The sequence below is a fragment of the Myodes glareolus genome, chromosome 5, assembly GCF_982192425.1.
Source record: "Myodes glareolus chromosome 5, mMyoGla1.1, whole genome shotgun sequence".
Taxonomy (NCBI): Eukaryota; Metazoa; Chordata; class Mammalia; order Rodentia; family Cricetidae; genus Myodes; species Myodes glareolus.
Genome location: NC_142030.1, coordinates 97,116,391 through 97,144,123, shown reverse-complemented (window position 1 = coordinate 97,144,123; position 27,733 = coordinate 97,116,391). Strand labels below are relative to the sequence as shown.

The following is a 27,733-nucleotide window of genomic DNA, read 5'->3' as shown; positions in this document are numbered from 1 at the left end:
CTACCTAGGGGTGTAAGGCAGGCACAGAGAAGACCCATTCTGTAGGACGAATCTAATGCAGCAATAGAGTAAAGGATGCGGTGAGATCCGTGTGCTGTCTTTCATGTTGAGCATCTCAGGAACTACTGTCATGGTCACTCTGAGACTGAATGAGATCTTGGATGATTGCAGGTCTCAGTGCCTAGCCAAGGAATGGTGACTAAGTTCTTAGAAAGTTTTGCAACAATTCTCGAGTGAAGAAAGAGGCTCTCGAGGGTTTGTTGCATAGGCCATGGTAGAGTTTGAATGGGAATTGTCTCTCATATGTATTTCACCAGCTGGTGGCGCTGTTTGGGAAAGTTGTGAGGGTTGGGAGGCTTGTTGGCAGAAGTATGTCATTGGGATCATTAGGGGAGGGACTTGGGTTTATACTGGAAGGAACTCACTGGGTAGCCAGGGATAACTCTGAACTTCTGATCCTTCTGCCTTCCTCTCCCTGGGACTACAGTCTGTAACCACACCTCTTTATGTGGTGCCAGGGAAGGGACCTAGTGCATGCTAGGCAAGCACCCTACCAGCTGAGCTACCAGTATACACTGAATTTCGAATCCTGGACAATTTATGTTAGATATAAAATTCTGTTCAGTTGTGAGGATCTTATGTGGCAGTTTTCTCCTAGAGCACAGCATGTTCTTACCCTTGATGTGTTTTTATCTTTGACATCCCAAATGAAATGGTCAGGTTTCACGTTTGGTTTTCTATTCAATGAAAGTTGGTACCTACTCCAAACTACACAAATCTATGTAACTTTCCCATTGCCTGCAGTGATAATCAATACATTGGTTTCCAAGCCTGGAGTTCATGATCCTTTAGCTTTTGGTGCCTGCTCAGCTGTCCAATCATCGTTCTTCCCCTGCCTCTTAGGCTTTCTTCTTTATCTTCCCTCTCAACCCTTCCAGACCTAGAGGGCGGCTGACTGCCTTCATTCTAACTTAGGGCTGGGCTTGTTCTAGTAAAGCACTCTGATTTAGAACACACATCGCACTGCCTTCCATGTCTCTGACCTGTCCCTCTTCTGCAGTGTCTCTTACTTGATTTCACGGCTTACTAAAACTTTTAAGGCCATAGTCCTCAAGAACCGAAGAACAGAGTGTATGATGAAATACCTTGTGGTGGTTTTAATTAAATTGTTTTTAGAAATTTTGCTTATGTAGGTATATGTCCTGTGTGCGCATGTGTACATGTGTGTTCACATGTATGTCACATGTATGTTCACATGTTCACATGTGTGTATCTATACATGTGTGTGGATGTATATGTATGCGTGCCTGTGGAGGGAAGAGGTTGATACGACATGTCTTTGTTGATTGCTCCCCGTCTTGCAGTTTGAGGTAGAACCTCTCCTTTGAGACAATTGGACATACCAATTTGGCCACGCTAGCTAGCTAGGATGCTCTGGAATCCTGTCTCCCCTTCCCATCACTGGCATTAGGCAGGCCATCACACCTGCCTGACATTTACATGGGAACTAGGAATCTGAACTCTGATCCCCTCTCTTGTGTAACAATTGCTTTACATGCTGAGCTGTCTCTCCAGCCCCCTGTTTGGCAGTGTGTTTTCATGTAATTTTCTATTTGTTTCCGTGGTGTTTCCCCACAGGCAGTACTACAGCACCAGGCTCTAACTTAACAAGTCCAGGCGCCCAGCGAAGGGGCCTTTCCAAGCAGAATAATGCTCAGTCAGTTTACTCCTCCACACTCGCTCTCACATCTCCCGTGCAGAACAAGAACGAGGTGATTACAGTGGTGTGCCCGTGAATACCTAGACACAGTCGGCTGGAAATGATCTTGACCTGAACGGAAAATCTGAGCTGAAGAGATGGCTCAGTAAGCAAAACACTCACCACACGGTCATGAGGGCCTGAGTTCACTCCCCAGAACCCATGCTCAGCTGGGCGCTGTAGTGCATGTCTGTATTACCTGTGGTCCTACAGCAAGATTCGGGTGCAGGCAGGAGATCCCCAGATGCTCAGGGACCAGCTAGTCTGGCAATATGCAGCAGCAAATAAGAGATCCTGCCTCAAGCAAGATGGAAGATGAGTACTGATACCTGAGGTTGTCCTCTGACCTCCACATTCCGTGCTTGGCATGTACATGTTCAGACTCGTACACGGACTCACACTCAGACACATGCACACTCCCCGAAAGGAAAAGCCCTAACGGTGTAGATTCATGATGCCTGACACAGAGAAACAGCTTAATGAGCTTAAATCTTGTTTCCTCATTGCACTGGGCATCTTTTTCATCTCTCCAGGCTCTAGGTTTATGAATCAGGGAAAAGTGGAGGGTCAGCAGTTACGCCTTTGAGAAGTTACCTGGAAAATGCAATGCTGATGCTGTTTCCAGCTTTTTAAGCCAGACCCCATAAAAACAGTGAGATACAAAGCATGCTTTCAAAGTGCCGTGAAGGTTGATGGCATGCTATTTGCCAAAAAGAGAAGAATGTAGCTGGCAAGAATTATATTAGGGAAATTAAGCTGGTTTCACAAATATGCCATGCTCTCTCTCCTTTGTGGCTCTGCATCTCGTGTAGATCCAGGAAGTCATGTAGGTATGTGTATACATATGAGATGTGAAAGAAATAAAACTGTCTACGACAAAGGGGGAATGGGAGAAGTAGGGAAGGAAAACAGGCTGATGGAGCATGAGGGGGATGTGCTCACCATGCAATGCAGGCATGAGTGAGAGCGTAAAGAAGTAATCAAAATAAAATTATTACCGAATAAAAGCTCTAGTTATAGATTTTGGATATTCTGTTAGGAACATACAACCTAACGGCAAGTCTGTGCATATGTGAAGTCTATGCATACCCCGAAGCAGAGGGTCCCAAGCATTTCAAACAAGGGACACTCAACTTGTCTTCCGTGTGAGGCTGCGAGGAGAGCTTGTGGAGCCTTGACTTCTCCCGTCCGCTGGGGCATAGGAGCTTCCTGTGACCTGAAGATTGTCCGCCTAGAATGTGTGCTGTCCTGATTAGTGCCTTTCAACTTCACACACACCTCAGCATGTGTAGGAAGAGGGAACTGAGAGAATCCTCCGTAAGATCGGCTGTTTGGAAAGCCCGTGGCACATTATCTTAACTAATGATGGATGTGGGCAGTGCCACCCCTGGGAAGGTGGTCCTGGACTGTATAAGGAAGAAAGCAGAGAAAATCATGTGGGGCAAGCCAGTAAGCGATGCTGGTTTGTGGTTCTGTCCCTCCAGATTCCCGCCCTGCTTGAGTTCCTGCCTTGGCGTCCCTCAATTGATGGGCTGTGAACCCAGGAAACCCTTTTCTCTCCAAGTTGCCTTTGGTCATGGTGTTTTGTCACAGCCGTAGGAAGAGTAACTAAAACATCTGTCTAGGACGTAGTTGTAGAAATTCCCTCGTCTTGTGGTGTGAAGAAGGCCTAGGCAAAGACTTGCCAAGCAGAGAAGGAGCAGCGTGAGGTCATTGCTAAAAGGAGATGGATTTCCGCTGTGACCGATTCCCTCTGAGCCATTACTGCTGGTTCTGATAGCCAAACTGGCGATGAGGATGTTGGCAAGAGCTGCCTCTCCAGGCCAAATGTAGAGATTCCTGGCTTCTGCTGATGCCAAGCCCTGGAACAGTGGTGGAGCTCACGTGAGCGCACTCTGCAGGGGCTGTCTGATACGGTGGCCGTGTGTCCCTAACAGGTATACAAGGAGAAACACTACCATGTTGTACATACAAAGCAGTTGGTGAGAGGAAGTATATGTGAGGCACCAGGGGCAGAGTGCCGCCTTCCCTCCTGAAGATGCTTATCCTTGCTCCGCAAATGGGCTGGACAGGGAGATTTGGCTTAGTTGCCAGCGGGAGTACAGGTGGCCGTGGTTTCTATGTTTGGGGGAGTTTTATAGGCCCACTTTTGTCTGTTCCTCCTACCACCCTTTTCAAACAGTGATGGGAAGGTAACCAGGTACTTTTAACCTATAGGATGCCATTCAGTTCTAAATAAGATGTCAAGGTCATTGAGTTCTTAAAGAGAACCTTTGCAGCCGGGCAGTGGTGGCGCACGCCTTTAATCCCAGCACTCAGGAGGCAGAGGCAGGCAGATCTCTGTGAGTTCGAGGCCAGATGGTTCTACAGAATGAGTTCCAGGACAGCCAGGACTACAAGTGAAATCCTGTCTCAAAAAATTAAATAAATAAATAAATGAATAAATGGATAAATAAATAAATAAATGAAGACCCCTAGGACTTGCTGGCCAGTTAGCCTAGCCTATGTGGTGAGTTCCAAAGTCAGTGAGCGACCATATATCAAAACAATAAAGCAAAAACTGCAGAACGTTATATTCCTGAGGAATGCCACCTGAGATTATTGGCTGGACTCACATACGTGCACGTGTATGCCCTCATGCACATGAAGGCACACACTGGGCTAAGGGGAAAAAGAGAAAATGAAGCTCATAGATGTTGACATACCTTTCTTTTAGAGACTGTTAAGAACCCGCAGAGCCTTCTTGATGGCATGTCCCTGCCTGCCAGCGGCAGCATCCTGTTATGGCTGCAGTCATGTCTGGGGCTGGACAGGCGCCCTGGATCCGAACCTTGCTCCCTGTAGACCTCTCTATTTCAGTTTCTCTCGCAGCCTATGCAGACTGTGATGTTGGTCATCTGTAGTGTGGATCTCATGGTTCCTTTCCTTTCTTATTCTTTACAGATATCATTAATGGAGTTCAAGAAAAATGTGTATTGCCTCCTATGGATGGCTATCCCCACTGCGAGGGGAAAATTAAGGTAAGGTAGGGGCTATGCCTATTCATCCCATCAATCTCCACCTTTCTCCCTTTCTAAAGATTCAAGTGGACAAGTGAGCCTTGGAGCAGATCCTTTCCAGGGGTTTCCATACTGCAGGGGTTGGCCCTTCTCTGCTCTGCCCCTCCCACGGAGTGGGTCAGCAGAGGCTCTCCGGGGTCACGCTGAGAACCTGAACCACTTCAGGTGTCCACTCTGTCTCGTCCAGCCCTTCACTCCTTCCCTCTCCCTGATCCCCAGAGGCCTGTTCCCTGTCCAGATTGCAGTGTAAATGTGATATTTGCTTATGCAAATGAGTGCCCAGAGATTCTTGGCCATTCTTAATTCTGAGGTCAAGCCCAAGATCTCTCAAATGCTGGGAAACACTTCCTACTGAGCAACAGCCTTTGTGAGCTGTACAGGTCAACATGTATGGACATGTACATATGGAGGCTAGAGGACAGCTCTGTGTGTCATTCCTCAGTCACCATCCACCTGACCTGGTTGTTCCCTGAGCTGCTGTTACAGCGCACACCTGGACTCCTGAACTTTTTTTTTGTCTTGCCTTATATTATTTTTTCTTGGAAAAAAACCATATTTGTTTGACCTGCTCCAGGAGATCATTCAGAGAAAGGTTGTCATTCAAGTACTCATTGAAAATGGCGCAAAGATTCTGGGAACATTCCCTGGTGTCCTTTGGGGACGGCTATCAGTGTCCATCAACACTGCTGTGGTCCTTGGCCTGCACTCTGCCTTGCAGGCCCTTTGCTGTGGCGATGGCACCTCCCGAGGGTGCCGTGGAAGGGCCCCTGTGGTCCTGCTAACACGCTCCCGCCCTTCGCCTCCTCTGCTCTATGTACACAGAGCTCCTCTGCTGGGGCAAGCATCTACTCCGATTCTCTAGGAGCTGAGCATCTGGTCATCTGGCCCTCGGCGGAGGGACTTTTGGCTTTGCTCTACCTGTGGACCACTGCCTGAGCCGCCAACCCCACCATGCCTTCACCCCTCACGCCCTCACCCCTCACGCCCTCACCCCTCACGCCCTCACCCCTCACGCCCTCACCCCTCACGCCCTCACCCCTCACGCCCTCACCCCCTCCTTCACGGCCTCCTCAGCCATATCCTCTCCTCTCCTTTCAGTGGATGAAAGACATGTGGCGCTCGGATCCCTGCTACGCAGACTACGGAGTGGATGGGACCTCCTGTTCCTTTTTTATTTACCTCAGTGAGGTGAGTCTTTCTGAGGATGTGCACCGCTGCATGGGGCTCTTCCATCACTGGGCCTGGAGTTGGAAAAGCTGAGAAAGATCAGAAGGACCTGTGTTTGCCTTCATTATCCTCCCCACCCCCTCATGAACATCTTTGTTCTCTTAAAGGTAGAACAGCCTAGATTAGCTGTTGGCTTTGTTTGTTTCAGCTTTCCTATTCCAGTAAAATACACAGAATGTCGCTCTGTTTATTTTGTTCTCCTTTGTCCTTTTTTTTTTTTTTTGACATTTATTTAGTTTCTCTGTGCTCACACTTGTGTGCCATGGCACAAGTTGGGGACAAAGAACAACTTACGGGGTTCTCTTTTTCCCCATGTGGGTCCTAAGGACTCAGTCATTAGGCTTGGTGGCAGGCAACTTTACCCCAAGCCGTCTTGCCAGCCTGGCCTTTGGGCACAATCATCAGACATCTTTAGATGCACCAAGTAGTGGACCCAGACTGAGAAAGCAGACCTTCAAACCCAGTAAGTTGTTTTTACAAGATATTTGTTACAAAGAAAAGTAGTTAATGCACTTACCTTCTTCATTCTATCAAAGTCACAGCCCTCCCGTCCTTCAGCACTGGCCTTTGCTCCCAAGGCCATGAAGATGCTGGGCGTGTGGGCCTACCAGCGCGGCACGCTATAGACCTTTTCAACAACCCCCAGACATCAGGGGAGCCCCAGTACTAATGATACTAAAATGCCTTCTAGAAATTAGAAGCACAGTCTAGCTGGGCTGTTCCTTGTGAGTTCTGTGATAGTGATTTTACAGCATTTGTTTGAGCCTGTTTCGGATTCCTTGGCTTTGCAGCCTTTTTCTTTCCTCCTGCGAGGAGAGTGAGGCTGTGGGTAACCTTCGCCCTAGTGAGAGCTCAATCAGAAGCACCTCTCCTGCCCCAAGAGAAAGACTCTTCAGGTTCATTTTGAAAAGTTTCCTTTGCAAATCCCCTTCCTGGGATGGAAGAAGCCGGAGTTCAGACGTGGGCCATGATTGACAAGCATGGCTCATTTCCAGTTTGCACGCTGGGGAGGGCTGAGGACATGAAAGATGTCAGATTCTACTTGGGTTTCCCAGCCTCTTCTCCAGCTCCTGGGGGGCGGGAGGGGGGTAGTACAGTGAACTAAAAGACACAGGAATGAATGGCTCGCCATAGGTTCCTTCCCTTTCAAACTGCTACCCTAACAGCACTCCCAGTGGAGGAAGGATAAATCCCTTAGAGGAAAGTAGTGATCTGGGGAGGAGGTTCCAAGGGGCAAGCCGCCACACTGGTCTGTACAGAGACCTTGCTCTCATAGGCCTGTACTTATTCTCTTCCTGAGGCGTGTGCAGACATCAGCAGCCTAAAACGTAAGATTGGTCTCTTTCTTCCTTTCTAGCTGATTCAGTTCGGTGAGTGCATCCGACCTCCATGGTAGTCACTGTCTCGTCAGCAGCGGCGAGAGCTCATTTTCTTGTCACTGTGCCAGGCATTCTTTATCTTAAGAGTTTAATGGGAAGAAGAAAAGAGAGAGTCAGATGGAGAGGAAGAGAGGAGGGGTGTAATTAGCCACAGAGGAGAAGATACAGCTCCTCTCCAGGGACGGCTGGGAGCCTTGTGGTAGTTAACGGTGATGGTCAGCTGGACGGGCTCTAGGGTCACCTAGGAGAGGAGCCACTGGATGAGTCTGTAGGGAGGTTTGTTGAATGGACTGAGGAGGGAAGAGCTAACTTAGATGTGGTCCCGAGGGCTGGTGTCCCAGACCGAGTAAACAGAAGAAAGCACACTGGGCACCATCGTTCATGTCTCTCTGCTTCCTGGCTGTTGGTGCCACGTCACATCGACCACTGTGCATTCTCCACCGTGGTGCACTGTGTCCCCAGACGTTGAGCCAAAAGCAACCCTCCCTCTCTTGAAGTTGCTTTTGTCAGTGAGCAAAGCAAAGGATGTGTACTCTTTGTCACAATCAGCCTCTTGCTAGGGCCCGTTCTATTGTTCCACATGCCTAGTGACAGCCGCAGGAGGGATGGCCATTCCCGAAAGGTCACTACCCAGGAACATCAATCACGCTAGCTCTTCAGCCACTTCTTAATATCTGTGACACAACCTAAACTTGTTTCCTCAAGTCCTTGCATCTGGACTTTTGTTTGTGTTTCAAGACCTCTACTTACCATCGGGGTGGAATAGGAATGCCCAGGTTTATATCAGAATGTCCTTAGAGAGAGCCTAGCAGGCAGAAGACAGTCAGTAAACATAAGTGATGTGTTTATGCGTTCTGATGTTATTTTTATTTGAGGACATTCTGGATGGGCTTGCTGTTGTGTTTTAGGGTTAGAATCAAATCGCCAGTCTAATTTGGTTTATGATAAATCATCTGGTATGACTTCTAGTCATGAAAACACTGAATTCTGCCCTTGGTATCTGGTTGGTTGGTTGTTTTTTGTTTTGTTTTGCTTGGGGAGCAGTGTGCATTTGAAGGCCGTGTGTCTTCCTCTGTGGTCATCTACCTTACTTTTTAGGCAGGGTCTCACTAAATCTGCAACTCAACAATTAGGCTAGACTTTCTGGTCAGTGAGCCAACCCCAGGCATCCTCCCGTTTCTGTCTCCTCAGCACTGAGATTACAGGTGTGTACCACTACTTCCAGGTTTTTGTTTGTTGTTGTTGTTTTTTTTAATGTGCTGTGGATTAGAACTCATCTCCACAACCTTATGTGGCAAACACGTTACCAACTGAACCATCTCCCCAGCCCTGTGTCTTCCTTTCTAACTGATAAGGATTATATATGTGTGTGGTGTGTAATGTGGTACTTAGAGAAGCATGTGAGTTGCATGGAGGCTGCCTGTTGGGTTTTTGTCCACCCGGCTTGCTTAGATTCAAAATAACCACACAGAAACTGTTTTCATTAAATCACTGCTTGACCCATTAGCTCTAGCTTCTTATTGGCTAACTCTTACATCTTAATTTAATCCATTTCTATTTATCTGTGTATCGCCACGTGGCAGTGGCTTACTGGGTAAAACTCTCAGCATCTGTCTCAGGTGGACCCATGGTGTCTCTGACTCTGCCCTTCTTCATCCCAGCACGCCATTTAGTTTTCCCCGCCTACGCAAGCTCTGCCCTATCAACAGGCCAAGGCGGTTTCTTTATTCATTAACCAATGAAAGTAACACATAGACAGAAGGACCTCCCACACCACATGTGCATTGTGGAATGTCCGAGGAAAGTTAAGAAATACATATTACCTTATGTTCTTTGCATGTGTGTAACAAACACACTTGTTCTTGACTGCTGGTCTCCCAGTGGGATGCTGGTTTGCATTTGTGTTGAGTTGGTACACAAAGCCAGTTGTGAGGAATTAATTGAGACAGTTCTCAAAGCCAGTTTCTTAACCTTGTGGCAATATTAAAATCTGGGACAAGGGTCTGGAGAGATGGCTTAGCAGTTACAAATGCTTGCTGCTCTTGGAGAGGACCTGAGTTTGGTTGCCAGCACCCATAATGGTAGCCTTTAACTCTAGCATCAGAGCATCCCATACCTTCTGTCCTCTGTGGGTACCTGCATATAGATCTCTCTCTCTCTCTCTCTCTCTCTCTCCCTCTCCTCCCCCCTTTCTCTCTTACACACATGCACACACACACACAAAGAAAAAATAAAATGGGGGGAAACAATGCAGCTATGTGGGCCTGTTTGTTAGTCTCGATTTTTTTGCTCATCCTTTCTGGCTGTCTTATAACTTTCTATTTTGTTGAACTCTGACACCTGTTACTTCGATATCACACACCAGGTTTCTCTTGCAGTTGGCAAAATGAGAAAAGCATCTTTGTTTGACTTGTTCTGTAAACTCAATCAACACATATGTGGGCGATGTCGATTGCATTTCCAGTCTTTATTGAAAGAGTTGAACTCATTTCTGGGTTTGGTATTAGAACAGAGGCAGATACCAAGAAGACCTAAAGTAAATGTCACTTGGCATGGATGGAAATCTTTAGGTTCAGGAAGTGCCTCTCTTTATTCCCCTCCACCATCAATATAGTACGCCCTCTTGAGCTGAGTGATGGAACTGCAGCCTTCGCTCTAACCCACTTGCTCCTCTGAAGCACCTGACAGTTTACTGTGCTTATACATATGATACGTTTACATACTAATCCCATCTTCCCTCCACTTCAATCCACACCCCCTACACACAACCATTCCACCTTCATGTCCTCTCCTTTTGCTTTATTTAGTATTTAGTAACCCACCGAAGCTAATTGGTGCTGCCTGCTGGAGCGCTGAATGACTTGACCTTGGGCAGGACTTGTCCAGGGAACCATAGCTGCAGTGAGCTCCTGAGAACAGCAGCCATGTCATACAGACACATGTCATACATGTGTTTCACAGCTCTCCTCCCTGTCCACTGGCTCTGACGGGCTCTCCATCCCTCCTGGTCTCCCCCAATGTCCGCTGAGCCCTCATTAGATGATGTCCGTCATTAGAGGGAGGGCTTCCTATAGATGTCGACTTAGGGATGGGAGCACTCCATAACCACTACGCCTAACACTTTGGCCAGTTCAGAGTCTGCATGGCTACACACCCAGAAAAGACACTTCTCTGACCAAATATGAGATGTAGTAGAAATGTAATTATTTAGAAGGCAGTGTGATATGTCCATTTATCAAGATAATAGTGGTAGTTGCCTCCAGACCTATGTCCTCCTGGGTCCTTAACCACCTTGTCATCTACAAATTCTTTTTAAATCAATCCCCAAAAGTACTGCCTTCTCTATGTGCTCCTATAGCTACTCTCTGCTGCTTGTTACCTGACTGACACCGCGCTGGTGACAGCCATGCCTCAACAACAGTCCAGGACTCCCCTCTTTAGGGACGGGCTTGTGAGACAGCCAGAACATTCCTGGAGTTGTTAGGGTCAAGCCTGGACCCTGGCAGTCCTGGTAAGCTAGGCTTAGTCACTTGTCTCCAGTATGCCTATTAGGGAGAAGTAGTAGTGAAAGCCGAGGAAGATTATCCAAAGTGGCGATATTGAAGAGAGGGACAAATAAAGAGGTCCAGTGATACCCCCCTAAGTCCATCTTCAGGGTCCTGACGTGAGGTTTAAACAGGTGGCAAAAGAAATGCATAGCTAAGCAGTTCTGGGCAAGGTGTGGCCCTGCCCATCACCATTTTCTCAGCTCTGGTCTCTCCTGCAAGATGGTCTTACAAGTTGTCAGAACTGTGTGAAATCTCTTTTCAAGAAATAAATCCCTCCCCTGTACACTACTGGCACCAGGCACCAGCCTTTCCTTCGAGCTTGAGACTCATTGAGGGAAATTGCAGCTTCTTGGGATCCATTGTCTCTGTATCAGGTAGTGAAGAGTCACACATAGGTTTGTCTTTGTGGCTCTTTTGCCCCCTCCCTGACAGTTATAAGAAGACTGAAGCATAACTTAATGCTGGATGCTATAGATGCCCAGCCACACTGAAACTGCTGGCACAGCCAAAGGGGATAGACAGCCAGGCCATAGTGAGTTAGGCTGCACTGCATGAGTTAGGTGGGTCTCCTGGCTTCAGAATTTCACACACATTGCTCCTTGCAGTCCCTCATTTTGAAGGAATGAGAATTCAGCCAAGTCGCTACTAGCCACTGCGTCTGTGTTCTTTCTGTGCTGAAACCCGCTCATGTTGGGCGTACAACCCTAATTAGCTGATTGCTTATTTCCCAACACGCCATAATTTTGAGGCCTACCATCCAAGCAGATGGAATCCCACCAGGCTTCCATGAGGTCATAGCTGGTGAAGGCCAGGTGTCGCTCACTCTGCTAAGACTCTGAATGAGGCAGCTTGTCATGCAGCCACGGCTTTCAGCATCAGGCAGGTCACTTTGTAGACCAGTTTCTTTGAGCTGTGTAACTCTCCCCATTATAGAGACAAGACCATATATATGCAGTAATTACTGCAACTGTCCTTGTTTGGGGCTTATTAATTCAATTCAGCCATCTGCATCTTTTGTTGCTAGTGGCTTTTATAAAACTTGGAACAAGTTTCTTTGCCCCCATCAACAGTACATTGATGGATGATGTTCATGTATTTGACACCCACACATCTTTTTCTGCTTATGTCATTGTTCCAAACCTAGAAAGCAACTCATTTTTCTAGATCTCTTGACTCATTGGTTCGAGGGTTTCTCTCTCTCTCTCTCTCTCTCTCTCTCTGTGTGTGTGTGTGTGTGTGTGTGTGTGTGTATATATACACGCGCAAGTGTGCATGCAGAGGCAGAAGTCAACGTCGGATGTAGTTCTTCAGGTACTGTGCACTTTGTGGTTGCTTGATTGCTTTTGATTTCCCCATTTGTATGTATAGTCACATGTATATTAGCACACATGTATGCATTTGTATGTGGAGACCCAAAGTTGATGTCAGGTATCCTCTTCAGTCTCTCTGTTTTACTGAGGTAGGATCTGAAGCTGCCGATTCCAGCTAGTCTGCCCACCTAGTTTGCCCTGAAGATCTCCTGTCTCTGCCTCCCAAGTATTGAGATTGCAGGTGACTGCTGTGCCTGCCTGGCTTTCATGAGGCCAGAAGGTTTAAACTGATCATTTAAGCCTTTTATTCACTGAGCCCTCCACACATACCCCTTGTTTTCCTCAGACATAATCCCTCACTTGCCTGGAGTTCATCAAGCAGTCTGGGCTGGCCAGCCAGTGCGGCCTGACTCTCCATCTCCCCAGCACTGGAACTGCAAATGCACACCATCATGCCCAGCTTTGTAACATGGGCTCTGGGGAATGGAAGTCAGGGCCTCATGCTTGAGTGGTAAGCATTCTACCAGCCAAGCTGTCTCAGCCTTTTGTCGATACTAGTTTTTGAAGCATTTCTGTAGCTGTTGCAAGTACATTTAGTTTGAGATAATCGAATTGCCCAGTGATTTATTGCTGGATCTTAAGATGTTTACAAACTACTACTCCAAATGTCAGTTTGGACAGTTGTGGGGAGGAGGTGGGAAGGGGAGGGAGAGAGGGAGGGAAGGAGGAAGCGGGAGAGAGAGAGAGAGAGAGAGAGAGAGAGAGAGAGAGAGAGACCTTCCTAATGGAACAAAAGAAGCAATTTCATGCCTTACCCATCAATCTGTTTCTTCTCTTCATGAACAATGGACATAAAGGTGTCTGCCTTTCTGTTTTCCCTTGGCAATATGTAAAACCAATATTGGTTGAGCGTGCTATTAACCTTGAGTTTAAATTCAGCGTACTTAATCCCTTGATTACTGCCAAGATTAATGCCCAACAGGAAAGGTTGGGAGCTTAAATGCCTGTGAATGCAAGCATGAAATGAAATCCTAATAACCGGCACAACGATCTGGATTTATAGCCTGTGTGGGCTGCGAAAGATAACTTGGAAATGGTGTTACAGAGACTAATCTGTCAAAGTGGGCAGCCTTGGAGAATTGACTGTTCAGGCTGCAGGAGGAAAACAGCACAGCAGCCGAGCTGACACGTGGGTACGGGTCAGGATGTGCTTTCGAGATACCTCGAGGCTGTTGCCCGAGTAGACCAAAATGTGTCTTGAACATGTTCAGCTGCGTGAAGTCGGAAATTCTCTCTCCACAAGATAAGATTTCCTGGCAGCTAAGGCAGTTGGCTGAGATTTATGGTTGAGTTCTTCCCATTTTCTGCACCCAGACTTTATCTCTATCTTTTCATCTGCGTGTATTCATTGCTCTTGCTGCCTGGGTGTTAAGATGCCCTTTGCAAAAAGGATTCTTCAAACCACCCCGACTTCGAAGAGCTGTATTTAGCTGGCTGATGTCTCTGCTCCTTCGCCGCCACTTCCCTCCCAGAATTAGTCTTAAGGACATTTCTTAGTTGTTTCAGATGCTATGGCATTTGTAATGAACTTCTTCTGGTCTCCACCTTGCAAAACTTGGGGAAAGAATAAGAGTTGCCAAACCCCCAACTACTACATCTATACTCTCTGGAACACACGTGGTTTGTGGGGCTCCAATACAGTCAACTCCTCTCTGTTCTTTATACACATCTGTGTTTAATCTGTGTATACGTGTACAGGCACTAGAGGATGTGCATGCACATGTGTGTGTCTGTGTGTACGTGTATGTGTGTACGTGTGTGTCTCTGTGTACGTGTATGTGTGTACGTGTGTGTTTGTGTGTTTATGTGCGTATGTATGTCCTACAGAATATATACAGTGGCCAGAGGACAGCTTCCGGTGGCTGTCCTGCTCTTCGAACCTGATACAGAGTCTCTTACCTTCCTGCTGTATAGAACAAAGTTCATAGATCCTCTGACTGCAAATTTTCTGGTTTCTGTCTCCCATCTTGCCATGGAAGTCTGGGATTATAGATATCTAACCTTCACACTTGTTCTTTACCCACTGAGCCATCTTCCAACTGAATTTTACATACTTTCAGTGTTTCTGGTATGTGTTCAAAATACATTTGATAGATTTGTCTGTTTATTTGTTTTGTTTTTGTTGTTTTTTGTTTGTTGTTGTATTTTTGTTTGTTTTGTTTTGAGAAGGCTCTTATATGGCCAGACTAGCTTCAATTTCAATTTCTTCATATAACTGAGGATAGCCTGGAACTTCCCAAGTGCTGGGATTTCAAATGTGTCGTACCATGTCCATTTCTGTGGTGCTGCAGTAGAACCCAAAGCTTCATGAATCCTAGGCAAGCACCCTAACTGAGCCCCAGCTCCCCTTGCGATTCCTCTGTCCCGATGATGAGTTGCCATGCTAATACTGAGTCACCAGCCAGGCTGTTCCTACCTGGTTTGGGTGCCAGTGAGTTCAACAAGACTTCTCACGTGGAGACCTGAGGGACGGTATGGAAACAAACCCAAACACTGCCAGCTTGGCTTAGTGTCAGTGTGTCCTGTGCTGGCTGGCTTTCGGGGATTCTCCCTGTGACACTGTATCCTGGCCCTCTATTGTGTTTCCTGGTGGTTGTTTGTCCCGGGTCTGATAGAGTAAGGCTGTGAGTCTCTTTGAAACGGATGGTGGTTCATGCTTTTTCCAGGAGCCTCTACACTAGGTGGTGGCTTCCCTGATTCCTCCTTCCCTCCCCTCTCTCCTTCAGGCTGCCTTTTCTCTTCCCACCCTCCTCCTTTCCCTTCCTCCACGAGCTGGGGTCTCAGGCATGCTGGGACAGTACCCCTGTGCCTAGGTGTGCTTCTTCATTCACTGATATTAGGTCTCAAAGCCAGGACAAATGTCTGAGGTATCATTAACGCTGGCTGACAGGCTCTCCCTGCAGCCCTCAGTCCCTAACTATTAACAGGATCCTTCTGGGGGGCATACCCTGCCTCCTCCCCTAACAGTCTAGACTTTCCCTCCCCCCAGCTGCTCTTCCCTTTGTAATCCAGCCATTTCGACTACTCTGGTCCTTTTACCTTTTTTTTTGCCCTTTTGCCCTCTTGGCCTCTTGGTCTTTTGGTTTTCTGACTCTCCCCCTCTGCACAGGGTGTGGCGCAGTCTGTTGGTCATGTCCACTCTGGACTTTCCAAGAATGTCTTTGCCTCTGGTGATACTCTTTCTCCTGTCTACAATAAACCCTCTTCAACATACCTAGGAGCAGTACTGGCCTCCTTTTGTTTCTTTTTATAATCCACAGGGAATGCCCATTGAGGTGATGTTGCTTTCATTGCCTATCCAGTCACCCAAAGTGTTCCTAATAGAAAGCCTTTAAATATTTTTATTGCATTCATTATTTAATTATATGTGGGAGCATGGGCATAGCATGGCACACATGTGTGGTCAGGGGTCAGCCTCAGGGATCAGTTCTCTGCTTTCAACTCGAGGGACCTGGGAATTGAATCCCAAGCACCATGTACTACTAAACCATCCTCACTAGCTCCAGAAAAACCTTTCCTTCCAAGTTGGCTTCCACAGGTATCTTGTACTTTATATATTTAAAAAAAAAAGATCTTTTGTGGCTGGCTTGCATGCTTATGTCTTTTGATTGTGATCATTAAGAAGTCATGGGTTGAGTAAATATGATATATATTTTCTGGCTGTGCACCATTTTATCACTGTTACAGTATCCGGAACTGTTTTGCTAGCAAAAACTTGGAAGCCTGATGCATACATTTATTGAATGAGTGATTCTGTTCATAGTGTATTTTTGAATACTAGGATGTACCCTATTAATTTTTATTGATTTTTATTGAGCGCTACGTTTTTCTCTGCTCCGTTCCCTGCCTCTCCTCTTCCCTTCAACCCTCTCCCAAGGTCCCCATGCTCCCAATTGACTCAGGAGATCTTGTCTTTTTCTACTTCTCATGTAGATTAGATCCATGTATCTTAGGGTCCTCATTATTTCTAGGTTCTCTGGGATTATGATTTGTGAGCTGGTTTTCTTTGCTTTATGTTTAAAAACTACCTATGAGTGAGTACATGTGATAATTGTCTTTCTGTGTCTAGTTTACCTCACTCAAAATAATGTTTTCTAGCTCCATCCATTTTCTTGCAAAATTCAAGATGTTGTTATTTTTTTCTGCTGTGTAGTATTCTATTGTGTAAATGTACCACATTTTCCTTATCTGGTCTTGTTGACTGTGTCCTTTTCTTTACAGAAACTTTTCAGTTTCAGGAGGTCCCATTTATTAATTATTTCTCTCAGTGTCTGTGCTGCTGGGGTTCTATTTAGGAAGTGGTCTCCTGTGCCAATGCTTTCAAGTGTACTTTCCACTTTCTCTTCTGTGAGGTTCACTGTGGCTGGCTTTATGTTGAAGTCTTTAATTCATTTGATGCCGACTTGATCATGGTGGATGATGGTTCTGATGTGTTTTTGGATTCGATTTGCCAGTATTTTATTTAGTATTTTTGCATCAATGTTCATGAGTGAGATTGGTCTGTAATTCTCTTTCTTAGTAATGTTTTTTATATGGTTTAAGTATCAGGGTAATTGTAAACTCATAAAAAGAGTTTGGCAATGTTCCTTCTGTTTCTATGGTATGGAACAATTTGAGGAGTATTAGTATTAGTTCTTCTTTGAAAATCTTGTAGAATTCTGAGCTGAAACCATCTGATCCTGGGCTTTTTTTGGTTGGGGGAATTTAGATGTCTGTTTCTATTTCTTCAGTAGTTATAGGTCTGTTTAATTTGATTTTCTGATCTTGATTTAATTTTGGTAAGTGATATTTATCCAGAAAGTTGTCCATTTCCTTTAAGTTTTCCTATTTTGTGGAGTATAGATTTTCAAAATATGACCTGATGATTCTCTGGATTTCCTCTGTGTCTGTTGTTATGTCCCTCTTTTCATTTCTGATTTTGTTAATTTGGATATTCTCTCTCTGCCTTTTGGTTAGTTTGGATAAAGATTTGTCTATTTTGTTGATTTTCTTGAAGAACCAAACAACTTTTTGTTTCATTGATTCTTTTTATTGTTTTCTGTGTTTTTATTTTGTTGATTTCAGCTCTCAATTTGATTATTGTCTGCTGTTTTTGTCTCTTGGGTGAGTTTGCTTCTTTTTGTTCTAAAGTTTTCAAATGTTCTGTTAATTCACTGGTGTGGGGTTTTTCCACCTTTTTTATATAGGCCTTAAGTGCTATGAACTTTCCTCTTAGCACCGCTTTCATTGTGTCCCATAAATGTGGGTATGTGGTGTGGTCATTTTCATCAAATTTTAGGAAGTCTTTAATCTCTCTCTTTATTTCTTCCTTAACCCATTGATGATTCAGGTGAGCATTGTTTAATTTTCATGTGTTTGTGGCTCTTCTGGAATTAATATTGTTGTTGTATTCTAGTTTTAAGCCATGATAATCTGATAAAATCCGTGTGTTTATTCCATTTTTTTTATATTTGTTGAGATTTTTTTGGTTACCAAGTATGTGGTCAATTTTTGAGAAGGTTCCATGAGGTGCTGAGAAGAAGGCATATTCTTTTATGTTTGGATGGACATCCATAGATGTCTACTAAGTCCATTTGAATCATAACATCTGTTAGTTCCCTTATTTCTCTGTTAATTTTTTGTCTGACTGACCTGTCCCGTGGTGAGAGTGAAGTGTTGAAGTCTCCCACTATTAGTGTGTGGGGTTTAATGTATGATTTAAGCTTTAGAAGTGTTTCTTTGACATGTGAGGGTGCCCTTGTATTTGGGGCATAGATGTTCAATATTGAAATTTCCTCTTGATGGATTTTTCTTGTGACTAATATGAAATGTCATTCTTTATCTCTTTTGATTGATTTTAGTTTGAAGTCTATTTTGTTAGATATTAGGATAGCTACAGCAGCTTGTTTCTTACGTCCATTTGATTGGAATTTTTTTTCCCCAACCCCTTACTCTGAGGCCATGTCTGTCTTTGAGGTTGAGGTGTGTTTTTTGTATGCAGCAGAAGGATGGATTCTGTTTTTGTATCCATTCTGTTAGCCTGTGTCTTTTTATAGATGAGTTGAGCCCATTTATATTAAGGGATATTAATGACCAATGATTGCTATCTCCTGTTAATTTACTTTTCATTTTTGGTGATGTTAATTTGTGTATTTTTCCCTTCTTTGGGATTTGCTGCTATGAGATCATCAATTGTCTGTGTTTTTGTTGATGTAGCCAATTTTCTGGGGTTGGAGTTTTCTTTGTAGTACTTTATGTAGGACTGGGTTTGTAGCTAGGCATTGGTTAAATCTTGTTTTTTCATGGAATATCATGTTTTGTATTTCTATGGTGACTGAAAGTTTTGCTGGGTATAGTAGTCTGGGCTGTCATCCGTGGTCTCTTAATTATGCATTATGCTTGACCACAACCTTCTGACTTTCATTGTCTCCAATGAGAAGTCAGGTGTAATTCTGATAGGTCTGCCTTTATATGTTACTTGGCCTTTTTCCTTTGGAGCTCTTAAAATTTTTTCTTCATTCTGTATGTTTAGTGTTTTGATTATTATGTGGCTAGGGAACTTTTTTTTTACCCTGTCTATTTGGTGTTCAGTAAGCTTCTTGTATCTTCATAGGAATATCTTTCTTTAGGTGGGAAAATTTTCTTCTACTATTTTGTTAAATATATTTTCCGTGCTTTTGAGTTGAACAACTTCTCCTTCTTCTATACCTATTATCCACAGGTTTGGTCTTTTTATGGTATCCCATATTTCCTGTATATTTTGTATTAAGCTTTTGTTAGAATTCATGTTTTCTTTGACTGATGAATCTATTTTGTCTATTGTATCTTCAGCAATTATCTCTTTCATCTTTTGTATTCTGCTGTTTATGCCTGCGTTTGTGGTTCCTGATTGTTTTCTCATGATTTCTGTTCCTATAATCACCTCAGCTTTTGTTCTTTATTGTCTCTATTTCAGTTTTCAAGTCTTGAATAGTTTGTTTCATATGTTTGATTGCTTTTTCTTGGTTTTCTTTAAGGGATTTGTCGATGCCTTCCAATTTTTGTTTGTCTTTCCTCCATTTCTTTGAGGGGATTTCTCATTTTCTCTTTAAGAGTTTTAAACATTCTCCTGAAGTTATTTTTTAAGTCATTTTCTTCTGCTTCATCTATATTTGGTTGTTCAAGTCTTGCTGTTGTAGGATCTTTAGGTTTTACTGGTGTCGTGTTGCTCTTTGTGGTGTTGTGTGTGTTCTTACCTTGTCTACTCATCTTTTCCTCTGATTGGTGTGGTTGGGGCTGTCTGTGATTCTGGTGATTAATCTTCTAGGTACCAGTGAATCCGAGGCTCAGATGGTTGTTCCTTGTGGTACAGTCAGTGCCGGAGTTTTAGTTACCCCATTGCTCACTCTGTGGTCCTGGAGATTGCTCATCATTCCCGGGATTTGCTCTGTTCCTGTGGAGTTTGCTGTCTCAGGCTTCCTTTGGCCTAGGTTGTGGGCTCAGACCTGTTTCTGTAATTGTCCCTGGTCTGTATCCACTCCTGCAGAGGTTCCTGGCTTGGGGTTGGTCCTGCAAAGGTCTCTGGCTCAGGCCTACTTCCTCAGAGGTCCCAGACTCACACCCAGACCCGCAGATGTCCTGGCTTAGGCCTAGTTCCTCAGAGGTTCTGACTCAGGTCTAGTCCCTCGAAGGTCCCAGAATCATACCTGGACCACAGCGGTCTCTGGCTCTTGCCCACTCACTCAGCGGTTTCTCCCCTGTATCTACTCCTGTAGAGTTCGCTGTCTCTGGTCTGCTGTGGCCCAGGTTGCTGGCTCAGTCCTGCCTCCACAAATGTCCCTGGTCTGGATCCACATCCACTTCCATGGAGCTTGCTTTCTCAGGCCTGCTATGGCCTAGGTAGCTGCTAGCTCTGCTACTCAACTTTTAAGCTGCCTCAAAGAGATATGTAGGCTTCCTTCTGAAAAAGAACGCTGTTTCCACTGAGCGCTTCTCTAAGGGGTTTTCTTACTCCCACTTCCTCATTCGATTGCTGATTCTGCAGTTGCTTTTCTGAGACATCAAGAATTCTGTCCTGCCACTCACTGATTCTGTTTCCCTTCCTGTTCAGCATATTCTTTGTAGTCCATTACCTTAACAACTCTTGACAGTTCTTTCCCCATGCACACACACACACACACACACACACACACACATATATATGTATACCCATACACACACATATGTGTGTATATATATATTTTTTCTACTAGAAATACCCTAGATCATTAGTCTAATTTTTGAGCTTAAAGATGGGTCAACTGGTATAGGTGGGTATAACTTGACAATCAATCTGTTTTGTACCTCCCTAAATCATTCTAATATTGACCCTTATATGAGCAACAAAACTCAATCACCTCTTTTTCTTTAATTACTAACTCAACAATGCTATTTCAGATCTTTTCCTTTCTCTTTAAGCCTCAGATCTGTTCTTTCCTTCTAAAAAATGGCCTGACTGTGAAGCTATCTAAAGGGATTTTTCCACAAACCAGCTCATTTATTTTCCCTTCCTTTATAATAGCTAAGATATTTTGTGTTTTCTATATATCATGTGTGTCAAAAATTCCTTATTTTAACAAATATTTATATTACTCCTATTGTGTTCCTAGAATAGTCCAAGGGATCATATTGCCACCAAGACTTTATTTTCAGAATTTTATATATAATAATTCATTTAATTTTCATATTAACTTTATGAGGCTATTATTATGATTATTATTACTATTAATTTCCCTGAAATGCACATGGTTAGGTTAACTAACCAAAATCATCATATAAGCCACCCTCTCAAAAGTATATGCTCTTTTTAGGACATATTTTGTTTCTTTTTCAAATTATCTATGTGGGGAGTTGGGTATGTGAATACACACAGTGTCTGTGGAGCTGAGAAGGAGCCATTAGATGTCCTGGAGCTGGGATTTCCGGGGAGAATAAGTCATCCAATAAGGGTGACTGCAATTGAACTTGGACCCTACTCAAATCAGTTCATGTTCTTAACTGCTGACCCACCTCTCCGTGTACTCTTGACCATGTTTTTACCATGGCTTGTGTAGTATTTGTCTTAGACATAGTATATCGGGTTAGGAAAAAGCACTACTCTGAGAGCTCAGATAGAGGGGTTCCATAGGTTCATCCAAGCTCTTGCATCTGGAAAGAAGGAAAGCTGGATTTGAATCAAGTGTCCAGAGTTTTGCTTTCACCTCTGCATTGCCTGCTGCTCCACGCAAGTCTCATCCTCTCTGCCTGCTCTGTACACTAATTCACCCTGCATTCCCAAGAACCTCTAGTAGCAATAGGCACAAGGTTTCCCATCTCCAAAAGAAAGCCCATTCCTCCCAACTTAATTTTCATAGCCTCTCTCAGAGTCTGTGATTAGAGCTCTTGTGTAGTTTTCTTCCCAAGCCTTAGTGCAGTGACTGGCATGCATCAGATACATAATTACTATAGCGTGGAGAGATGAGTGGGAATGACCTTGGGGAAAGGGATAAATTAGAGACTGACCACATGATTCAAGTTAGCTCACCCCAGAATTGTTAAATATTTAACACAAATTTATTTTTAAAACTTTTAAAACTAATTTCTATTTTGAAAAAGATAGTACAAAGTCAGAATTCTCTCCATCTCCTTCCTGTAAATCAACACAAAGTATCAAGGAAAGTAAGAAATAAATTCATATCATGTTCTGAACAATTGTAGTAAAAGCTAAGTTCAGATGAAACAGAAATGCAAAAAAAAAATCCAGTTCTAGGACAGGCACCAAAGTTACAGAGAACTCTTGTCTCAAAACAAAACAAAACAACAAAAAGATAGTAGACTGAATGAGCCAATTATAATAGAAATATTCTCATGGTCACTTATGATGATATCGAGCCACAGTCATGTGCTAAACGGCAAAGAACAGAAGTGTCTGTAAGGAGTCTTTTCTGTCCCACCAACCAGCTCCCAAATAATGACATGGAGACTTCTTATTAATTATAAAAGCTCATCCTATAATTTAGGCTTATTTCTAACTAGCTCATATCACTTAAATTAACCCATTTATATTAATCTACGTTGTATCACGTGGTGTTATCTCTTCCATCTTGCTCCTCCTGTTTCCTCTTTGTTTCCTGGTTCTCTTGAGCCTTGGTTCCTCCTCTTCCTTTCTCTCCCAGGAAATCCTGCCCCCCCTCTTGCCCAGCTATTGGCTGTTCAGCTTTTTATTACACCAATCACAGCAGTACATCTTCCCACAGTGTACAAATATCCCACAACAGGTGTCCCTGGTCTCCAGAATGTGACTGCCTCCGATGTTGAATAGCACTGGCTGTAGACATGGATTCAGGCTGGATGAAGCCAGTTCTTAGGAAGGCTTGTGTCCGTGTTACTTGTATGCTCGTCTGTGGAAGAATTCATTTGCTCTCTCTCCTGTGTAATAAAAAGTGACTCTTTTTAGATAATGGCAATTTAAATTTAAACCTGAGATGGGTTTTAAAACTCTGTGTCATGCTGTGGATGGGTGGGTGGCACACTCATTTAATCCCAGCACTGGGGAAGCAGAAGAAGGTGGATCTCTGAGTTCAAGACCAGCCTGGTCTACAGCGTGGGTTTCAGGACAGCCAGGGAAACTCTGTCTTGTAAAGCAAAGAAGCAAAACCTCTGTGTCACTAGCTCCTTAGACTCTGTTGGTTCTGAGGCATATGGAAGCCTTCCTGCGGCTTCTCTATGTCCTGTCCTGAGCAGGGCTCTGAAGAATCCCTCCAGCCCCTGGCTTGCTCCTACACACAGCCAGCTGCATTCACATTCTGTGTCTGGAGCGTTCCTGCCTTCCCTGGTAGAGGCAATCATGTGCTCTTTAGACCACATCCTCACCACATTTCCATCTGCAGTGTTGCTTCAGTTAACCCACAATCTGTCAGCAAAGGCCTGGCTATGTTCAGTGGATCTTCCTTCCTTCCTTCCTTCCTTCCTTCCTTCCTTCCTTCCTTCCTTCCTTCCTTCCTTCCTTCCTTTCCCCCCCCCTCTTCCTTTCTATTTTATTTTATTTTATTGTTTTTGTAAAATTTTTCGAGACAAGGTTTCTCTGTGTAGCTTTGGAGCCTGTCCTGAAACTAGTTCTTGTAGACCAGGCTGGCCTCAAACTCACAGATATCCTCCTGCCTCTGCCTCTCAAGTGCTGCGATTAAAGATGTGAGCCACCTCCGCCCCGCTCAGTGGAAGTTTCTAGAAGCAAACAATTCACCAAATAACTTTTATTGTACTATACTATTATATTGTCTACCCTTTAATAGTTAACCATTGTTTGTTTCTTACCATGTGTATCAGTTACTTTTCTCTGCTGTAGCAAGCTACCTTACCAAAGCAAGCTAAGGCTTGTTTGGCTCACACACAGTTCAAGGATGCAGTCCCCCAAGGTGGGAAACACCTGGTGGCAGGAGATAAATGATGTAATTATATTTTCATTTCAATAAATAAAAATGTATTACATTTTAAAAAGTAAAGTCTATCAGAACAAAACACACAGTAAATGTAGGGCCGGGTCTTCTCTGTGAAATGCCTGGCACTCTGAATGCTGTAGGCAAGGAAGGATGATATAAATGGATGTGAGGCCTATCTATAAAACACATGACACACACACACACACCACACACATACACACAACCATTATAATTTGTAGGTTAATAAAGGGGGAAAAAATGAAAACTCCAAGCCCCAAACACACAGAGATAAAGAGTCTTTTCTTAGGGATTCGGTTTGAGGGGGGGTTGTTTGTTGTTTTGTTTTGATTTATGAAACAAGGTCACATTGTGAGGCTTTGGCTGGCCTAGAACACACTATGTTGGCCAGACTGGCCCAGAACTCACAGAGATCAAGCTGCCACCACCCCAGAGTGCGGGAGTGTGGGCTCCTGTACCCGGTAGTTGGTTTTGATCGTGCGTGTTTATCTCCTAGAAAAGGTGGCATGGGATCCTGTGTCAGTAATCCACTAAAACAAAACACTCTCCATTAACAGGAAAATATACCAAAACTGAGGCTGTTTCCAAAGAAAAGAACATTGGCGCACAGAGAGACCAGTCCCAAAAGACTGTGTTTGTACCCCCCTGGCATCTACTGTTAGTGCTGACAGCAGGCTCCTTGCTTCCTCTTTTAACCCCCCCTTGAGCTGTGTGTCTGTCTGCCAGCAGTTTCTTTTTCCCTAAATACAATGACTCCTCCATACGTGGAAAGCAGCATGACCCAGTTAGGACTTGTAGGAACTGCTTTGATTTCCCAGCCTCCTGACAAAACTGCGAAACCTATTTAGTTCAAAGAAGGCTAAATCGCCAGGAGGAATGTCAAAATTGTTTTATTTTATGTCTCATCTCTCAAGAAAAGTGATGTATAGAGCCCTCTCCACTGAATATCTGTTAGTGTTCGGAAGTTCTAGCCCAGCAGGTCTTCCGTGTCTCACTCTGCGGCGTCTTCATTCTGCGGCCCGTGGCACTAGCTAAAAAGATTAGCTTGCGTCTAAAGAGTTTTGCCTGCAGATCGAACAAGATTAGAGAGTAGTGCTGCTGCCTTATCGATTGCTGGGCGTGTGCTACCGTGAATTCAGATGGCTTTCCATTTTGCGCCTGTGTACCTTTTTGCAGGCGTGCGCGTGTTTGTGGTGTGTTGTGTTGGATGTCTTCCCGCGTTGCTCTCGCGTTATATTTAGAGACCATCTCTCAGTGATCCTGGAGCGTGCTGATTCCGCTAGAGCAGTGGTTCTCAACCTGTGGGTCCTGACCCCTGGCCCGGGTGGGGGGGATCAAATGCCTCTTTCACAGGGTTCGCATGTCAGATATTTACGTTACAATTAATAACAGTAGCAGAATTGCAGGTAGGAAGTAGCAACAAAATAATTTTATAGTTGGGGGTCACCACAACATGAGGAACTGTATTGAAGCGTCAAAGCATTAGGAAGGTTGGAAACCACTGAGCTGGTTTGTCTGGGCACAATTCTCCAGTCTATGTTTTCCCGGCACTTGAATTACAGGCACATACATGCCGACACACCAGGTTTCCAAACATTAGTGCTAGGGATCAAACCCAGGTCCTCACCTTTGTGTGTCAAGCATTTTAGTCAGTGGATTGTCTTCCCAATCCAGTTTCCCATTGTTTACTGTGATGGACGATAGGCTGCCCTTGATGAGTTAGCCGTTGCTTCTGAGAAGGCTGTGTGCTCTAAGATTGGGGAGAGGGGAAGGGACGTGAGAGGCAGGGTGCCTCTGCGCTGTAGGCAAGCATTTAGCGAAAGGCCACAGCTGGAGAAGGGTAGCCGAGGCAGCCACGATGGAAGGCGTCTGGAGGCAGTGGTAGGGCCCAGAGACGCTGTGAGCCAGCCTGAGAGTAGATGTTCTGGAACAGTTTGAATCAGGGCAATTCCTATGAGTCAGGCAGTGGGCTCCTCCTGGGGTCGACTTTATTGATAGGCTGTGATAGTAATGGGCCAGGCTCATTAAATGGCACTGGACGCATCAGACAGAAAATGCAGTTACGTATCAGGAGGTCAAATTGTTAGCTGCAAGCGCGATTTTCCCCGCATGCTCATCACGGGGCTTTTATTTAGGAAAATGTTGCCCTGTGGACGGCAGTTTGTTTCATTACTTGAGTTATCACAAGTCCTGGCCCTCCTCCAGTTCTGGTAATCCTCTGAGGTTCCACAGAGAAAAAGAGAAATGTAAGAGTCTGCACTTCCCAATGGATACCCATGCCCGACCCAGGCTGCGTGCTTCCTAAACTCGGGCCCACGAGAAGGGACGATTGTCCTGAGGGTTGAAAAAAGAGACACACACACAAAAGAGACTTGGCTCATCTAGAAGAGTAAATGGCAACTTTATTAAACTCAAGTCAGATATTTATACCAGTGGGCTAGAAAGACCGAAAATGCAAGGCCTCCTCCCATCCAGAAGCAGGAGAAGAAGATTAAAGCTTCCCGGCCCCTCCAGCAGGGTCAACTAGGGGAGGCAGGCCATCCACCCACTGCTAAGACCTTGAATACAAGTAGAATCACCATAACAAAGAGAACCAGGTTCTAGCTAGGTTATCCCCTCAAGCCAGAGCTAGTGCAGAGTCTCCAGGAAGTCGGAGGGAGGTCACACGGCCCGGCCCTGCGAATCGCCAGGAGAGAAGGGAAGAAACTTTGGTAGCCACAGAGAAATATTTTGTTTTTCCTCTTCTCCCCACAGGGTAATTGGCTTACATATAATTTAATTATTTCATCAACCAGGTAGCCTATTCCTGTGGTGAAGAGCACCCTTAGCCCACCCTCCCTTTGTGGGTTAAGGTCTTTATCTGTTTGCCCATCCTTCCGATGGCGTGCGTGCATAGCTGAAATAGCTGCTGAAGGGCTCAGCTGGACCACTCTGTTTTCCATATTTGCAGGGATGTCCTTGGAGGCAGCAAAGGGGTAGCTAGTGATTTAGAGAAAGAAGAACTAAGAAAATGATCGGCTCAAAAAAGGAATTACAGCCTTGAGAGTGCTCTAGTGAAGTCATATTTTAGATCACCTTGGAATGACTGTTTTCATCAGTAAGTTGCGGAAGGCTCCTCACAGGGTGGAGGGATGTGAAGGAGGACTTTACTTATCAGTGTCTGGTCACGCGATGCTGTCACCTCTTAGCTGGCTCTTGTTATTCACAGTCTTGCTTCACCTTTCCCCGTCATCTTCTTCGAGGGGAGATGTTTTTATTCTGACAGGTTCCTGTACAGACTTTATTTCTTCAGCGCTGGGGAGAGGCTGGATCCGTAGAGTGCCTGCTGCACCTACATAAGCAGGATGGACACAGGGCTGCACCTGTAACCCCAGAGCAGGGCAGGCAGAGACAGCTGGGTCCCTCGAGCTTGCTGTTTACCGGTCTGCTGAACAGACCTGGGGAGGGGGGAGCCAGCAAAAATTAAAATTAAGACGGAGAGTGATGGAGGAAGACATCCAACATCATCTTCTGTCCTCCACATGCATACACATATGGACACATGGGAACACAAACATGTTACACACACAAAGGAAATCTAGCCAAGTGGATGAAGATAAATATATTTTTTTTAAAAATGTGTATTTATTTCTGAGGATTCTTGACATCCATGCCTAATGTGTGTTTGGTTGAGGGTCTCACAGCCAAGCCCAGGACCCATCTGGAGCCTTCATATTATAAATATGCTGTTTTGGGGATGTTATACTGAGTCCGTTTACTAAGACTTAATTGGTGCCACATGAATCGGTCTGGCCTAAGACCAGCCAGCACAGTTGCGTATGACATTTCTGGGACCAGCTGAGGAATCATGCTTTGCTGAGCTGCTTTTCTGCTCATTTTTCCTGGGGTGTGGAGCTGGTTCTGTTGCTTTTCCCGGTCATACCATTGAAAGGCCCACAGTAATTTAGATCATAGACCTC

The 27,733-nt window shown here is 44.7% G+C and overlaps 1 protein-coding gene and 1 non-coding gene across 9 annotated transcripts in view; both read left to right on the top strand.

Moving 5' to 3' along the window:
* Mgat5 (alpha-1,6-mannosylglycoprotein 6-beta-N-acetylglucosaminyltransferase) overlaps window positions 1–27,733 on the top strand; it is a 295,197-nt gene that overhangs the window by 155,337 nt on the left and 112,127 nt on the right. For all 8 annotated transcript variants that reach the window (XM_087906586.1, XM_087906583.1, XM_087906581.1 and 5 more), the window contains 2 exons: window positions 4,703–4,779; window positions 5,917–6,006. In XM_087906586.1, coding sequence (XP_087762712.1) covers window positions 4,703–4,779; window positions 5,917–6,006 — 167 coding nt within the window. The remainder of the gene's footprint in view (window positions 1–4,702; window positions 4,780–5,916; window positions 6,007–27,733) is intronic.
* LOC125406796 (small nucleolar RNA U6-53/MBII-28) lies at window positions 14,705–14,813 on the top strand. The gene has a single exon (XR_007234016.1). It is a non-coding gene; the product is annotated as a small nucleolar RNA U6-53/MBII-28 (small nucleolar RNA).